Here is a 17,710-nt window from a genome sequence, read left to right as displayed (position 1 = left end):
CATTTTCCTCCCACAGTCCAAAGATGTGCAAGTTAGGTGGACTGGCCATGCTAAATTTCCCCTTAGTGTCCAAAGGTTAGGTGGGGTTACAGGGAAAGGTTGGGGAGTGGGCCTAGGTAGGGTGGTCTTTCAGAGGGTCGGTGTAGACTTGATGAGCCAAATGGCCTCCTTCTGCACTTTAGGGATTCTATTAACACCAAAATATGACTGTCCAGAAACTGGTAATTCATCTCCCCTGACAACTCTCCTTGAAGAGTAATCACAGCCTTTACCTCTGCACTATCCATCTGAAATTGATAAAACAATCTGTTCCCCCAGTGTTCGATGCTTCATTGTACCCTCTTCAATTTGCCTACACACTTCGCCAACTTATCTTCGCTGCACAGATGCATTTCACAAGCTGTGATCATTTAATCTTGTTTGATATCATGACTGCAATGTTAAAACATCAATACATTCTTAGATATCTACTGCAGAAAACCTATTATACTTATTTGATACATTACAATGTTGTATAAGTTGAAAGAAGATGAATCTGATTCGAATAGTCTACAAACCTGATTCGACCATTGTTTATATGTCTACTGTTTGGCCCCTATTTATTATACAGACAAAATTACTGCAACTGAACAACCAATCACCATGGAAATTGCTAAAACAATTCATTGGCAGAAAAGCTAGAGTGGTAAATTTCTGATTAGAAGCTATGGCATAAATGAGTGACCATATTTCAATCAAGAAGCCTTTTCGGCATTCATCAACTACTCAACCGACATCACACGTTTCTTTTCTGGGGCCATTTATTTAACATCCCACCATTATTCTCTGTTTTACATGTAACTTTAAAAAAAAATTTTTAAATTTAAAGTACCCAATTCATTTTTTTTCAATTAAGGGCCAACTTAGCGTGGCCAATTCACCTACCCTGCACATCTTTGGGTTGTGGAGATAAGACCCACGAAGACATGGGGAGAATGTGCAAACTCCACACAAACAGTGACCTGGGGATAGGATAAAACCCAGGTCGTCAGCGCTGTGAGGCAGCAGCACTAATCACTGCGCCACCATGCCGCCCTTTTTACATAAAACTTTTAACTAGAGCAAGAATAGACAGCAACGCCACTTGGAAGAAATCTTCCAAGAATGTATAAACTGGAATAATTCCTCCACTATAATTCAAATGCTGGTCTGCACTCGTTAACTGGTAGATATGAAAGTCCAGATTTTGCTTTTGGCAGGAAAGGAACGACATTCATTATTTGCTTTACTTCCCCCAGATAGTTTCCCCAGAGCTTTTGTGGACTTTTGAACAGAGAAACTGAAATCAAGCACCCAAGCCAGCACAACATCTTTGATGCGTGGCATTTGTGACGTCTGTGAACAGTCAAGTAATGGTGAGGCTCTTCCCAGATTAATGAAGTCTCATTGAGAGCTGAAATCAAGTCTGCCGAATCTACATTAGTGTCAATAATAATTGGTATTATTTTAAACCAGGAATTATGAATTCAATTTAAATCAAACATAGAAATTGAAATTAATTTGGGAAATAATAATGGAATTAAGAGGAGATAAACGAAACAGGCAGAAGAATAAAAGTTTTTTTTTAAATGGCGCCTACTAATTAAATGTTGAAGAAATGAGTCTTCACATTTGTAAATTTAGATTTTCCAGGTCAGAGAGGTTGTTTGGCTATAATTTTGACTGGTCATGCTATTAACAATTCCTGTACACCTGAATCCATCAATCCTAACTTTTCCTGGCATCTTTAGTGGGCAATGAGTGACAACTTCATGCTCTTTCTTTGCATTCGATGGTGTATGTATTAGTGAAATGAAACACAACTATGGAGGAACAAGATAACTCAGGATGCACTTTCTGTGTTTTCACATTTAAGATGGTAATTATTTATTATCTTTAAAAGTAAAGCAAGATGGCAGGGTGCAGCTAATTAGAAATGCTAAGCCGTGCACAAAATGTTCTACATTTGCCCGAGTGTGCACATTGTTTCAAAATGGTGACTTAAATTTTCACTGTTTTATACTCCAGTCCAACTGGCAACTTTTATTTTTTTTCCCCAAATTCCTGTTACACCACGCCTTCGTAACTATCTTGTTCAAGAAGCAACCAAAATTAAAATCAATCAGAGTGTTTTTCCCTTAACCGAACCAAAGTAACAGTGCTAATGTGCACCTTACCACCAAGCCGGTGCGGATCTGCTGCTGTCCAATTACGATGGTCTGCAGATTGTAGGTTCCGTAGCAAGCAGGCCATGAAACACTGTTTACTTTACACCATTCAAATCTGTTTGCTTGCTGGCCAGTTAAATAGCATCCATGTCGAGAAGTGGGTAGTGACAGCATAAACAAATCTGCTTCATTTCAATGGTATGTTTTTTATTTAGAACAGCTGTAGATTGGGAATAAATCTGGGCTTGCAGCTGCTCTGTCAGTTCAGTACCCATGGAGGTCCAATACTCTGAGGGAATGCCTTGCACTTATCTCTGCTTGTGGTGTTGCCATCAGTTTTGAACTGATCTTTTGATATGTAAACTTTAGTTCCTGTGTTTGTGATACCTAAATCCAACATTTCTTCATGTAAAGTAAACCAAATGGATGTTGTCTTCCAACACATGCTAGGTAACTTTTATTCTCGTAAAGTAAACCCAATGAATGCTACGCAATGCTTATACTCTCATACTTGGCTAAAGATTTCAAGTTGTGTTAAATAGAATTCTATGTTGCCTCAAGATGTGAGGGTGCACAGCCAGACAGCAATCCAAAATGTGCCACGCAGTGACAAACAGCGGTCCCTTTAAGATGTGATATGCACTCCCATGCAGTAATCTTAAAGGAACCATACAGTGCAATTAATAGACCGTCCACAGCGAAGGAAAATTAGCATTTGTAGAAGATTGGCAAATGTTTGACGGCATGAAGGTCTTATTATCTACATAATTTTAAGCTTATCAGACTCAGAAAAATATAGTAGCCTAAATAACCTGCTGTACTTTAATCATTGACTTAACTGAAAAATAACTGTTTTCGTTATGAAACCAGAACACTATAGTGAATGCTGGAGTATGGGTGGCAAAGTGGCGCAGTGGTTAGCACTGTTGCTTCACAACACCAAGTACCCAGGTATGTTATTCTCTAAGTCTGAATCAAGATTGTAGACTTCCAGTTAACACAAATTCTTTATTCAATGAGTTTGTTATGTTTCCAGAGCTTAACGAGATATAATACAGTCAAGAGATATGACCAGTGAAGCTAAGGTAAACTGCCTATGCTGAGCTGTCTCTGTCTGCTGCTGCTCACTAGCCCTGTGCTTCTGAAAGAGGCGAATCCTCCCTTGGGGCTGGACCCTTTATACCCGTCTCTGATGCTGCCCTATAGTGGTGCTGTGGCTGTTACATGTCTGTAGTCCCTGGTGTATGTGCAGATGTACAGATCACTACACCGGGGTTCGATTCCTGGCTTAGGTCACTGTCTGTGTGGAGTCTGCACTTTCTCCCCGTGTCTTTTTTTTTTAAATTTAGAGTTCCCAATTATTTTTTTCCAATTAACGGGCAATTTAGCATGGCCAATCTACCTAACCGGTGCATCTTAGTTGTAACCCACGTAGAAATGGAGAGAATGTGAAAACTCCACACGGACAGTGACCTGGGGCTGGGATCGAACCCGGGTCCTCAGCGCCGTAAGCAGCAGTGCTGACCACTGTGCCACCTTGCCGCCCGCATACTCCCTGTGTCTGCGGGCATTTCTCTGGGTGCTCCAGTTTCCTCCCACATGTCCCAATTCCTCTTTACAGCATAGGTCAAATGTATTTGGTTGATGTGTGATCAACCAAATATGCTCCTTTTTAAACCAATATTGTGCACTATGCAAGATTAAAGAGAGCTTTATCATAATAGCAAAATACTGCAAAAGCTGGAAATCTGAAATGAAAACAGGAAATGCTAGAAGTACTCAGCAAGTCTGACAGCATCTGTGGAGAGAAAAACAGAGCTTTAGTTTTGAGTCGAATATGACTCTTTTTATTCTACTTTGTTTTTCCTTTTGAGTGTTTGTGGCAAAAGTGGATTAAAGTTGAAGCCAGCTGGAGAAAAAAAAGCTGTTGGCCCATCCTATCATAGTAACAGCCTTTACAGAAACATACCAATAGCTTTCAAGCCACTGAGACCATAAGTACTGTCAACTGGAAAAGACCTTTCATGACAAGTTTTTGCCACCATTGCATTAATATTTCCATCACAGCTTCGAATAATATTCTTGATAATCTCAATGCACTTGTCTCAATTTAAGTGCTGAGTAAATTATTCTAAATGTTTATCACTCTTTTGGTAAATAAACTTTTCCTGGCATCCGTTCTAAATTTACTCATTTCCACATAATATTCCAGTCCTATTTAACATTGATTATTTTTATGTAAGACGCTTCAAACAATACTTTTAAATTCAGTACTCACTATTTCAGAAGTCACACACTCTAGTGTACCAAAGTAAGCATAGATACAAAATGATTTATTTTTGTCAGGTATGTGTTGCCTGAGAACAATCAATTTAGAATGTTTTAGCTTAGGTGAAAAAGGACGTCTCAGAAGTGAGTCATGGACGAATATTTTATGCAAAAATCTACTTCTTATCACAGAAGAAAATAGAATTAATTTATTTCTTATTAATTTCATTCTCAGTACGCTGACCCTCAAGTTGGATTGCCCTCCCGACTGGGCCACATCACAGACATGGATTGTCTTCGATCTTGGCCCTGGAAAACAGTGCTACTTGTAAACATTTACACTGGACACGTGTTTACCTGAATATGTTGCACATAATGAAGGAAAAAAGATTGTATTAGTCCATTCCTAGTACCACTTTTGAGGCACAAATCTGTAATGGCCTCTTCAACTTTTTAATAAAGACCATGAACATGAAATGAAGTAAGAATAAAGCCAAAATGCATGCACGTGTTTTAACATACTTGCTTACACTTCATCTTATTACTTTAATTCACCAATTTAAAACTTTCTCAACCTGACTAACGAAACAAGCAAAATAGCCTTTTTGCTTTTGTTGTCAAGCAAAGGCTTTGAAGGAGCTCTGTTGCTGGATTAGCATGCAGCTGTTTTCTACCCCTACAACATAGAATGCATTGATGGGCTGATTTTCCAATGCCAGGTTTTACTGTAGCTCATGTGCACCAGAAGAACAGAATAATTTCTTCCAGAGAACTGTTTGTTTATGCTGCCCCGCCTGAACATGCAATAGTCTCATCTCTCAGTCACTGGGCTGTGTGTTTGAGTGCGGCTGTGACTCAGGGGGCAGTATTCGCCTGTAACTGGCACAGACATGACGGCACAAATGGCTTCCTCTGTGCATAAATTTTCTATGCATCTATGTTAGTACTTGTGCTGCATAAGTAGTGTTCAGCGCAATTTAGTGCAGTTTTAAAACCATTTGCACCAAGATGTGCCACACAAGTTACCAGGGTTTTCACCACATTACTTTGATGTGTGAAATGGTAGGGATCGCAATTATTTCCAATGAACAATTGTCAGTTAGTTTTGAATCAGGTAATAGTGAAAGGTCAGCATCTTAAAATATTTAACTTGTCAGATATTTGATTCTATTCTAATGTTAAGTTATTCTATTAAAGACATGCATTATATCGTGACCAAAGAAAATCTGTTCTTGATAGTGTTAGTTGAGAAATAATATTGACCAGACACCATAGGAACTCCCTATTCTTCATTAAACAGTGTTCTTTTCTATCAATCCAATACAGGAATTTGTTTCACATCCCAGACAGAAGTTTGCACCTCTTGAATCTGCAATATTCTCGCAGTATTGAACTCAATTGTCAGCCTCAATTATTTGCTCATGACCTGAGCAGGACTGGAATCCACAATCTTTGGTCTCAAAGTGCTATAAACTGAGCTAAACTGAGAATAGAATTTGATATGCACCACTGACTAAATTGAATTACTCTTAGATTCTTGCTTTATCAAACATTCATAGGCAAGGTTAAAAGTGGAAGTAACAGCAGAGTGAATTCACAAAACTGGTTTAGAGTTTTGGATGCAGAGAGAAAAAGATAATTGTCAAAGGACATTCGCACAATGGGCTCATTTTCTGTTTTGGGGTTGGGATACTGAAACGGTTGAATTTCCGGGTCCTGATGCCATGTTGTGTCGATTCCAGTCCATTTCAGTTGAGGCACCAGCTTCGTCTGATTCCATCTCAGAGTCCATGTCCCTGTTATCTGGAGGAATGGGTGCTGGGTTAGCAGGGAACTGTTGCCCAGTACAGGGTGGGGTTGGTGCCACCGGCTGGTTACGAGACTTGTTGGGGGTGGTCTCCCTCCTGTGGTGGCCCAGGTGTTCCTTTACGACATTACCTGGACCTTCACTTTATATGACACTGGCCCTGTTTACTCTATTATGATCCCAGGGACCCAGCTGGGACCATCTCCAAAGTTCCTCACATAAACCTGACCACCTGTTTAGAACGTTCTTTCTGTTCTTGCAAAGTTGAAATTTCTTTTTTGGTTCTCTTGTTGGGACTCCACTCTGCCTACTAGGTTTGGGAAAAGTCATACGATGCTGCTATCCCATTAACAGTTCCACTGGCGCAATTCCTGTTGTTTTGTGAGTTGTGTTCTGATAGTCGAATAAAATTAATGCCAATTTGGCCTCTATTGATGCCGCTGGTTGTTTCTTCTTGGTAGTTTTAAAGTCTGTTCATCATTTGACAATGGTGATAAGGATCTGTTCTGAAGTGTCTGATGCTATTGGATAGCATGAAGTTTTGGAACTGACCCCTGGTGAAAGCAGTGCCGTTATCAGAAACCAGGACTTCTGGTATTCCGTGCGCGCAGAGACTCTGTTGTAATTTCTTGATTGTAGCATGGGAAATAGTGTAGATCATGCGGTGTATCTCCAACCATTTGGAGTGTGCATCTACCAGGACCAAAAAGGTGGAACCCAGAAACGACCCGGCAATGTCCGTGTGCACCATCATCCATGGACTCCCAGGCTACTCCTATAGATGTTGGAAGCCTGAAGGAGGGAGTTTTTGATTCTCCTGGCATACATGACACCATCTCACCAAGTCCATGATGTCTGAGTCGGGAGCGGGCCACCAGACGTAGCACCTGGCGAGTATTTTCATTATTGATACTCTAGGGTGGTCATTATGCACTTCCATAAGTGTCAGACACTGCCCTGGGCAAGGGACTACTACTCATGGCCTTGAGCTTGCCTTTAATAGTCAGGTAGGCTTTCATTTCTTCTCAGTGTTATTCCCGGAATCCACTACTCTGGATCATGTACTTTAGTTTCGGCAGATTTGGATCTTATTGTGTGCAGGCTTTAATTTGCCTTGCGGACACTGCCAAAATCTCTAAAAAAATTTAGTATTATCGCAACCTCTTCCAATGCTGGTAAAGGAGCCAGGCTTGTCGGCAGCAGGAGGGCGACTCAACGCATCGCCATTAGCTATCCGTGTTCTAAAAGATATTCATAAGCTGCAAGTAACAGGGCCCAACACTGTTTCCAGGCGGAGGCAATAGAGGGAATTGCCTTATCCTCTTTAAAGGGTCCCAATAAGAACTTGTGGTCGGTAACTGTTATCAAACGCCTACCTTAGACATATTGCTGGAACCTGCTTTATACCAAACACGACTGCCAAACCCTCGCTCTCAATTGATAATACCTCTGCTCAGCAGGAAGGGTCCTGTGATTGGCTTTTCCATTCCACCTTTCCAGCGGTGTGAAAGTACCGTCCCAATCCCGTGAGGGAAAGCATCACATGTCAAACCGAGTTCCTTCTTAGGGTCAAAATGGGCTAATAAGTTGGATGACAGCAATTGTTATTTAACTTTATTGAAAGCCTCCACCTGTGATGCCTCCCAAGACCATATTTGGTACTTCCAAAGTAGGATATGCAAAGGGTGCAAAAGTAAGGAGGCCAATTTGGAATAAATGTCCCATGATAATTTTCTAATCTCATCCTCATCACCAACATAATAATCTCGCCAAGGCCAGTCTTCCAATGCCAGACCCTTTTATTTACATAATGGAACTAGGCCACAGCCATGGTTCAAAGCGCACAGGTCCAAGCCTGTGGACCAACAGAATACCCGCCTGGGTTGAAGCAGCAGGGTTTTAAACTCCCGCTGTCCGTTTCCCGTTGGGCGAGCTTCCACCTGCTCAATAGGGAAATTCATATATCATGAAGCCCAGAGGGAGATGTATTGATGATCCTCTGTCTACTTCATGCCCACCATAGCAGCAGTTCTACCTTCAAAGGTGGGCAATGCCCATGAATTAGAGAAACAAAGGGTGCCTCATGATGGAGGTGCCCTCGAAAAATCATACACTAAAAAATGGCCATAGCTGTAAGGCTGTCATTGTGGAGTGACTACCCCTCCATTGGAAGGCTAGCAACCATACCTGTGGCCCCACTGCCCTTGTGGAGGCTGCTTGAGGAGTTTTCTCACTGGATGGAGTGCTGCCCCTCCCCCACCTTTTGGTGCCAGTTGTGTTTCGGCCTCAGCAGGAAATCCAGATGTTAACTGGAAAATCAGTGTGTGAAGAGCGGACATAAAAGGCCCTTCAATTAGCCAAATGGGCTACCTGCCACTTGCAGGCCTACATCAGTCACCTCCGTGCACCTCCTCACCAAGCAATCCTACCAGGATGGACCAGAGGTGGCAATATGGTGGGTAATTGTCACGCTTGCCAGTGGCAGGAAATTCCAGGGCCCTCTGCCTCCAGTCCCGCCTCTGCGGCCGATTGATAATCTGTAAGTCTGATGCACCATTGAATTATAGAACTGAGTGTCTGTAAACAGAAGAGGTTTGCCAAACATACTTACAAGATGGTGGAATAGAAACATTAACAGGTCACATGTGTCAAATTTTGCTTACTATTTATCTAGTTGGATTCATTTTACCTTATACTCCTTTTTTTTGGTAAAACAAGTGAAGCATACGTCTTCCTGGAACTACATCAATTTAATACCAAAGTATAAGGCAAAAAGTATGGGCTGGCACGGTAGCACAGTGGTTAGCACTGTTGCTTCACAGCTCCAGGATCCCAGGTTCGATTCCCGGCTTGGATCATTGTCTGTGTGAAGTCTGCACATTCTTCCCGTGTCTGCATGGGTTTCTTCCGGGTGCTCCAGTTTCCTCGCACAGTCCAAAGATATGCAGCTTAGGTGGATAGGCAATGCTAAATTTCCCTTAGTGTCCAAAACGTTTAGGTGGGGTAACTGGGTTACGGGGATAGGGTGGAGGTGTCAGCCTAAGTAGGGTGCTCTTTCCAAGGGCCGGTGTAGACACGATGGGCTGAATGGCCTCCTTCTGCACCGTAAATTCTATGATTCTATGATTTCTCACCCTGCCACATAGATATTCTGTTTGTGCACCATGACATGTGCACCGTAAGGTGGATCAGCAGTCTATGAAACAGTTTTCATCCAAGCACTGGATAATAGCTTGCTGGTGATGCAATGATGCAGAGCTGAAAATTACATTGTTAAGACTGGACTTTATAATAATGAATGATGGTACCATTAGATACTGACAAAGGATTTTTTGAATAATGCCCCCAACGGTCCATCTGCCTGAAAAAATCAGTGAACCCTCTATAAAAGACCAAGGAGGCGATTTTCTACACCCCCCGTGGTGTGTTTCTCAGTGGCGGGAGGCAGACCCCTGTTAGTCGGTGGTGGGATCTTCTGGTTCTGCTGCTGTCAATGGTATTTCCCAGTGAATCCACCCTTACCATGAGGAATCCCATGGTGGGGGATCGGTATCAGTGGGACCAGAGGACCCCATCGGCCTGAACAGTCAGAAGATCTTGCCCTGAATGTCTAAAACAACATATTTAATAATTTTTTATAATAATCTTCTATTGTCACAAGTAGGCTTACATTAACACTGCAATGGAGTTGCTGTGAAAAGCCCCTAGTCGCCACTTTCCTGCACCTGTTCGGGTTCAATGTGGGAGAATTCAGAATGTCTAATTCACCAAACAGCACGTCTTCGGGCTTGTGGAAGGAAACCGGAGCACCCGGAGTAAACCCACACAGACATGGGGAGAGCATGCAGACTCCGCACAGACAGTGACCCAAGCCGAGAATTGAACACTTTGATAAAGAAAAGCTTTTTTCTGTAGGTACTTTAAATATATTGGACGACATTTGAAAATGCAAAGCAGAGTCGCACAAATCTAATTTTATTGAAGACATACACTATCAAATATCATTAATAGTTCTGATTTAAGGCAGCATCCAGCTTTTGTTTTATCAAAGTTTAAATGAAAAGACTTCAATCCTTTCACAGTAAAAGTAATTTACAACACCGTAACAGGTTATAGAGCCTATACGGTCGATGCTGATGTTTATACTTTTCTAATCCATCTGCCTTCACAGCCTTTCAGCACATCATTTCATTGCCTTTTCTTCCAATTATTTGTTCAGTTCTCTTTTGAAATCATCTAAACCATTTGCCTCAACGGCTTCCTGAGGTGGTGAGTGCCACAGGTTGGACTCAATATAAAAAAATATACTTTGAAGAATATAACCCTTGCAATGTAGCTACCCGAGCAGGTCAGTGACTGGGAATTCTGCAGCGAGTAACACACCTCCTGACTCCGCAAAGCCTATCCACCATCTGCAAGGGACAGGCATGTGATGGAATATCCTCCACTTACCTGGATGAGTGCAGCTCCAACAACACTTAAAAGACATTTAACACCATCCAGGATGAAGCAGTCTGCTTGATTGGGCCCCCACCCATCAGCTTAAACATTCACTCCCTTCACCACTAACACACTGTGGCAACGGTGTCTAGTATCTACAAGATGCACTGCAGCAGCTGAGCGAGGCTCCTTCACCGTGACCTACACCAGAAGGACAAGAGCAGCAGCTATATGGGAATACCACCACCTGCAGTTCTCCTCCAAGACACACACCACCTTGTCTTGGAACTATACAGCCATTCCTTCACTGTCACTGGGTCAAAATCCTGGAACTCTCTTCCTAACAGCACCGCAGGTATACCTGCACCACATGGACTGCAGCGGTTCATTAAGACGGCTCGCCACTAGCTTCTCAAGGGCAATTAGTGATGGGCGATAAATGTTGGGTAACCAACAACACCCACATCCTGGGAATTAATAAATTTTAAAAAGACCAAAATATATTAACATTCATTAAAAGAAAGCTTCAATTATCTTTAAAATAATAATGATCCTCAAATCTCAAATAAACCTGTCAGCAGGCTGAACGATAAGGATATTAAGAATATACGTGGTAAATTGTCTGAAAGATGGCTTTATATTTAGTAGTTTTACATTAAATTTTCCAGAAATCTTTCATTTCAGAAATCAATCTGAAATTTTAACCAGAGGTTTCTCTCTCCACAGATGCTGCCTGACCGGCTAAGTTTTCCCAGCATTTCCTGCCTTTAATTTTAAATCCCCAACATCTTCAGCATTTGCTCTTCTCTCTCTTCCCTCCCCTTGCCACTAAATTAAATGGCTATCCGCCTACTGCACATAATTAAGGTACATTCACAAGTTGGTACAGATTACTGACATAGCTAAGAGTAGCATAAAGTTAAAAAGACAAATGCACATAACCTACTTCAAAACTCGAACAATGTCTGAATAGAGAGATCTCAATAAAGTTTATTTCTAACTAACCTATTTTGCTAAAAGCATGCCATTGCAGTTAAAGAGCAGTTAACAGTTTGGCCAAGCACCAGTGTGTACCTCCCGTCTCAGTCTGGTGACACAGCACTCCAGGCCCACGTACCTACAAACTTTGAAGTTTTTAATTACTGTTAGAAAGTCAACTGCCTGCTAAGAAAAATCAGATAACTCTCAGGTCCCTTAACATAACTGCAGTTTGCTGCAGGTTCTATTACAGTGTGATATGAAAATTGCCTTGAAACGATATAGGACCCAATACAAGTACAAATGACACTCGATAAGAACTGAAGCATGCATGTGAGTGCATATATGAAATGTTCCAATAGGTTTGCCTATCGGAGAAAACATGCACATAATTTTAAACAGAATTCTGTACCTGAAACAATTATGAAGTAAAATCCATGTTCATGAATGATATAACTGGCTAGTTCAAGCATTAAAGTTCTACCCTATCACGGTTTACTGAAGAAAACTTGTAGATAATCTCTGCAGAAAAAGGTACAAACACGTGAAAGTAAATATGCTACAAACACTGTTCAAAAGTAAGTCACCCGTTGAGATTGAATGTTTGAAAAACTGGAAATCTATTCAATTTATGAAGAAAGGAGGACTTTTAAAAACTGCTGAGTTTGATTGCACTTTATCTGAAAGATTCTCTTGCAGTAACAAAGTTAATTATCCACTGTCACACATAGCCTATTCAATGATTAAACTCATCACTGCTCTGGCAATCTTACACAAAGCTGTACCAAAAACATAAATGTAAAGAGAATTCTGTTCTATTTTTGGGGAAAAAATACAAGAACTGAAAGAAAATTAGATGGTACAGTACACATATTATTTCATTTCACAAGCCACTTTTATTCAGGGGGGAAATATAATGCTGTGCTAAATTGAACTTAATTTTTCTGGCTTTGGGTGGAAGCACATTGGACCTTAGCTTCTCAGCTCCTCAGCATCGGATTAGGGTGAGTGTTCCCAAAGATGTGCTGGGAAATCCCTTTTGGAACTTCACAGGTAAGGGTTTGCAAGTCAATTTATCAGGAGTGCTAACTTCCTCCTGGGCAATTGCGTTGCACTGGGAACCATCCTTCAATTTGATTTAAATGGCAAATTTTGATTGTTCCAAAAAGGATTGTACCAATAGTTACTCAGCAACAGTTAGAAGATTTCAAACCTCTCATAACTTCTGGGTAACTGTTACAAAGACCCAGACTGACCCCTCCACAGGGCTCCCCCCATATCTCCAATCCCCAGGGAACCCCCCCCCCCCCCCCGCACTCTCCACTGTACACCCTAACCCCGTATGAGATACCCCCACCCCTGCACATGACTCCCCAAGCCCTGATCTGACCCACCATCTCCACCTCTGCAGGCCTAACCCAACCTCACCTCACAACCCCCCCACCTAACCAACTCGACCACCCATACTTGACCCGCAATCTCCATACCCGACTCCCCACCCCTCCCCAGCAGAACGCCAACCTAACCCCCTTTCATTTCATCACCTGTAATATTCTTGTCTCACAAAAAATCCATTAATATCAGTTCTGAAATTTTCAACAGATTGAGCCTCAACAGCTCTTTTTGGGCAAGAGGATAAACTTCCAAATTTTTACCATCCTTTGTGTGAAGAAGTGCTTCCTGACATCATTCCTGATCAACCTGAATCTAATACAGTTAAATGACCCCTATTATTTTGCCAGTCGCATCAGAGGAAACTTTCTCTCCATCAGACCCTTCAGCTATTGTTAACACCTCAATTCAATTTCCCTCTAATCATCTATCCTCAAAGGAATAGAAGACTAATCTAGACAATCTGCCTTTATAATTTAACCTCTTTAACCTTGGTGTAATTCTGGGAAGAGAGAAGGAAATTGGTTGGAAGCGTATAAAAGTCATTGGTACTTGTTTGAGATATTTTTCACACTCTGAATTAGCCACAAGCTTTTCATGGATTTTAACTCTAATTCCTCCAGTAAAATTATTCTTGTGCAAAATGTGAACAATCACAACTGTTTTCCTTCATAACCATTGCAGCCTAAATACAGACTGTACACTTCCACTGTGAAGTAAATTGTTGAGATTATTGGGACAGACTAGTGGTTTTGATTATGTATCTAAACAGGCCACAGTGTTTGATATCAATATAGTGTCATGAATGAAAAGTATTTGAACTTTCCAGGACTGTTATTTTCTTCATCCTGATCAACACAGAAAAGTAAAACAGTTTGTTTGCAAATATCTGATTCACTGTTATGGGATAACTTGCATAACACCACCTCATTTTTGTATTTCCTTCCAAATGACATTCCTTTGCACATAGAATTAAGGACACTTGTGCTATCACACAAGTACGAATGAGCTGTGAGATTTAAAGCAGAAAATGCTGCAAATACTCAGTGGATCAGACAGCATCTGTGGAGAAAGAAACAAAGTTAATTTTTCATCAACCTCCACAGAGGTTGCCTGACCTGCTGAGCATTTTCTTTTATATTTCAGATTTCCAGCACCCACAGTTTTTTTGTTTTATGACAAAGAACTCTTTTCAACCAATTTACAATAGAAATCCAACCTTTTACACTACCTGGAATGCCAAATATCTGACAGCAGTCAGACATGGTGACAGGTCTTGAAACAAAATCTCAGTGCAGCATGATAAATTATTAGCATCTGAAGCTGGCTTCTCACAACTTCACTGCTCCTGGCTTTTTATCGTCAACAACGATTGAAAGGAATATTTATTACGTTGATGAGATAGCAATGGACATTTGGGTTGCGTTACTGCAGATGTTAAATTACGTGCCTAATTCCAGAGGGTATTATAATAATTTGCACAGACTGCTTGGCTGAATGCAGCTTCGCCTCTTTTTCTAGAATGCTAACGACAGCGGAACATGGAGCAAGACTATGCTATGAAGCAGGATGATAATTGCAGACGGATTATCAAATACATACAAATCAATTCACACATTCCGGTGCACCTAACCGACATGGAATCAACAGTCTGATTTCATTGCAGACAAGTTACCTGCAATAACCTATAGGTTGGACCTGGAGATCTTTCACGCCTCAGAAACACATGTGTTATGTCTGTTTTTATTTTGGAGCTGTGCTTCAAGTAACAGCAGACAATTGTAAACTGAGATAAGAAAACCAGGGAGGAAATGCCTGCGATCGGCGGTGTGGAGGAATATGTGTGTGTTCAGAGAAAGCAAGACTTTCTCACCTTGCCCTGGCAGCAGAGACATCCCACAGCTCAACTGCTCAGAGTTCCTTACAGGTTAAAGTCCTTCGGCAAAAAGGAAGGAAATGAAGCACTAGAGAAACATTCAGTGTTAGCTGATTTACTGAGATTGCCAGAATATAGAACAGAACCCACCCCAGCACTCCCGATGAGAGGGGATGACAGCCGGGAGGAACTTTAGTCCCGGGAACACAGCGGTTCCCAAACACAGGCTGAGAAAGCAGAGAGCGAGCTTGCACTCGGGAAGCTCGCTTCTCCCCTCCTACAGCCCTTTCCTTCAAAGGCTTTGCCCTGAAATGTTCTTTCGAGGTGTCTCGGAAGCAGAGGGGCGGGAGCGAGCAGCGAGCCCACTGCTTTGAAAGTTTCTCCCTGCCAGTGGTTCTTACCTTCCCTGGACAGGGACGCTCTGCCCAGACTCAAGAGGAGCAGGAGGTAAACGCAGCCGGGCAGCGTGGAACACAACGAGCCGCTCATGATTCAAATGCTTCACTCTTGGCGATATCCCCTGTTGAGTCCAGAGCAGCAACAGCAGCAGCAGGGCTGAGTTTGCCTAACCCAACCCCTGTGTCTGAGGATCTGCGCCTCCCCCTCCCTGTGTCAGCCTGGAGCGAGCACTCCGCCTGACGTCACTGGGAGGAGAGAGAGATACAGGTGAGGCTGATACTCACTGGGTCCTACACTCCCCATACACACACACATACATACACACAACACTCCCCATATTACTGTTCACACACTCATCCTCTGTGTTAACTCATCAACAGGACGGGGCTTGACACAGCAGCGAGACATCTGTGCACACACACCACATATCCCATTAACCCTTCCAGGGTGAGAGGAGAGCACATCAGAGATGGGACTCGCAGCGTGGACACATCTGGGCAGCAGCACAGCTCCTTCCTCTCTCCTTTCTACCTTTGCTCTTCCAGTAGGGGCTGTTTAGCACAGGGCCAAATCGCTGGCTTTGAAAGCAGGCCAGCAGCACGGTTCAATTCCCGTAACTACCTCCCCGAACAGGCGCCGGAATGTGGTGACTATGGGCTTTTCACAGTGACTTCATTTGAAGCCTACTTGTGACAATAAAGCGATTTTCATTTCATTTCAGTACGGACACCTCTGAAGGTGAGAGAGGTGCATGTAACTGGGTATACAAGATGTCAAAATGCTCTTTATAGTAGTATCCTGGAGCGAGAGAGAAGACAAAAGGCTGTGTTTGCACAGACCATCACCCCTCCGAGTGGTATCAGTATCTTGTGGGGGATATGCTTATCAAGATTTTAGCTATCATACGTGGGTATGTCCACAAATACACAACTAAACTTTCCCAGCACTATTAGTGACCTCACCCTTATACAGAGAATGGTGTGCAGGACAAGACTGGTATGATTGGGACTCACTGTCTCCTGAACTTCAAAAACAATTTATGCAAGCCTGCTGTAAGATTCTCTCAATTAGGAAGAAGAACAACGAGAGAGGATAAGACTGCCAGCACAGACTGAGAATTCAAGGTGAATATTGTTTCAAACGCAAGAATTGACGGAAATAATTGTGCATATTCTAAAGTCAATTATTATAAAGTAGAATTGGAAGAATATGCTGGGGAATAGAAAACACCTTCTCAGACCAAACAAACTGAAAAAAATGCAATTGTTGAGTTAGATACAAAATAAAACTTCAATCTTCGAATAGGTTAATATGAGGCAAAATCTATATGAGCTATACCTCACCAGCATCAAATCAATGTTTCAGCTCATTGTGAAGGGATAATTTCTGAGCTAACATCAAGATATCATAGAAATGCTGATTCTTTACATTTTGCACATTGTTTTTGGCTAAGTCGGCACTTACTGCCCATCCCTAGTTGTCCTTGAGAAGGTGATGTTGAGCTGCCTTCTTGAATCACTGCAGTCCACGCGGTCTAGGTACACCCACAGTGCTGTTAGGAAAGGGTGTTTCAGGAATTTGACCATGTAATATGTCCAAAAATGATTTTACCTGTTAAAAAAACAAAGCTACACCAGCCACAGCTGCATGTAATACTTTGACTATTTCTACTCAGAATGCTTCATTTCCCTGCGTTTGTTTTGAACTCGTGGGACAGTGAGAATCAAAATCATTTTAAAATAATTGCACTTTGCAGAATATCTCTTTTGGATATAAACTTTCAAATGTCTGAAAAAAGATTACATTTCCCCCGCATCATTTGAAGAGAAAAAGTGTATAGCATAAGAATATCAAACTTAGTTATTTAATTAACCAAGTCCAAGAGGGTGTATGTGATGGTTTTTGAATAAGGTAGACAATACTTTGTGGTTGCTTTGTTGCTACAGAAAATGCAAGTTTATCAATTAGAGAAAGAAAGAAAGGATCAGCTTAATATTTGTATACTAATACAGGGGGAACTTAGTATTAACTTCAGATAATTAAATACATGAAACTGTGGAAAATAAGGTATATTCATTCCATTACTGAAGTACAGCTCTGACTGGAAGGTAGAGATGACAGCGAGCCCAGACTATACAGGTGTCGAGAAAACATTGATATAGAAACCAAAGGACTGAAATTAACATTCATCAATAATGTGAATATAAGAACAGATGACTAGACAGCAAAAGTAACTGGACAGATCAGTGATATTACATTTTTTGTTGCCTCCCGAGTGCCAGGGTCAGGGATGTCTCGGATCAAGTCTACAGGATTCTTAAGGGGGAGGGGGAGCAACCAGAAGTCGTGGTGCACATAGGCATC

The 17,710-nt window shown here is 41.7% G+C and overlaps 1 protein-coding gene across 1 annotated transcript in view; it reads right to left on the bottom strand.

The window, feature by feature from the left end:
- Positions 1 to 15,557, bottom strand: part of egfra (epidermal growth factor receptor a (erythroblastic leukemia viral (v-erb-b) oncogene homolog, avian)) — a 307,739-nt gene extending 292,182 nt beyond the window's left edge. Inside the window, exon 1 of the mRNA XM_038797793.1 lies at positions 15,349 to 15,557. Coding sequence (XP_038653721.1) covers positions 15,349 to 15,436 — 88 coding nt within the window. The 5' untranslated portion in view covers positions 15,437 to 15,557. The remainder of the gene's footprint in view (positions 1 to 15,348) is intronic.
- Positions 15,558 to 17,710: the final 2,153 nt, after the last annotated feature.

Source organism: Scyliorhinus canicula, chromosome 5, assembly GCF_902713615.1.
Source record: "Scyliorhinus canicula chromosome 5, sScyCan1.1, whole genome shotgun sequence".
NCBI classification, from domain to species: Eukaryota; Metazoa; Chordata; class Chondrichthyes; order Carcharhiniformes; family Scyliorhinidae; genus Scyliorhinus; species Scyliorhinus canicula.
This window is presented reverse-complemented; position numbering and strand designations above follow the sequence as displayed.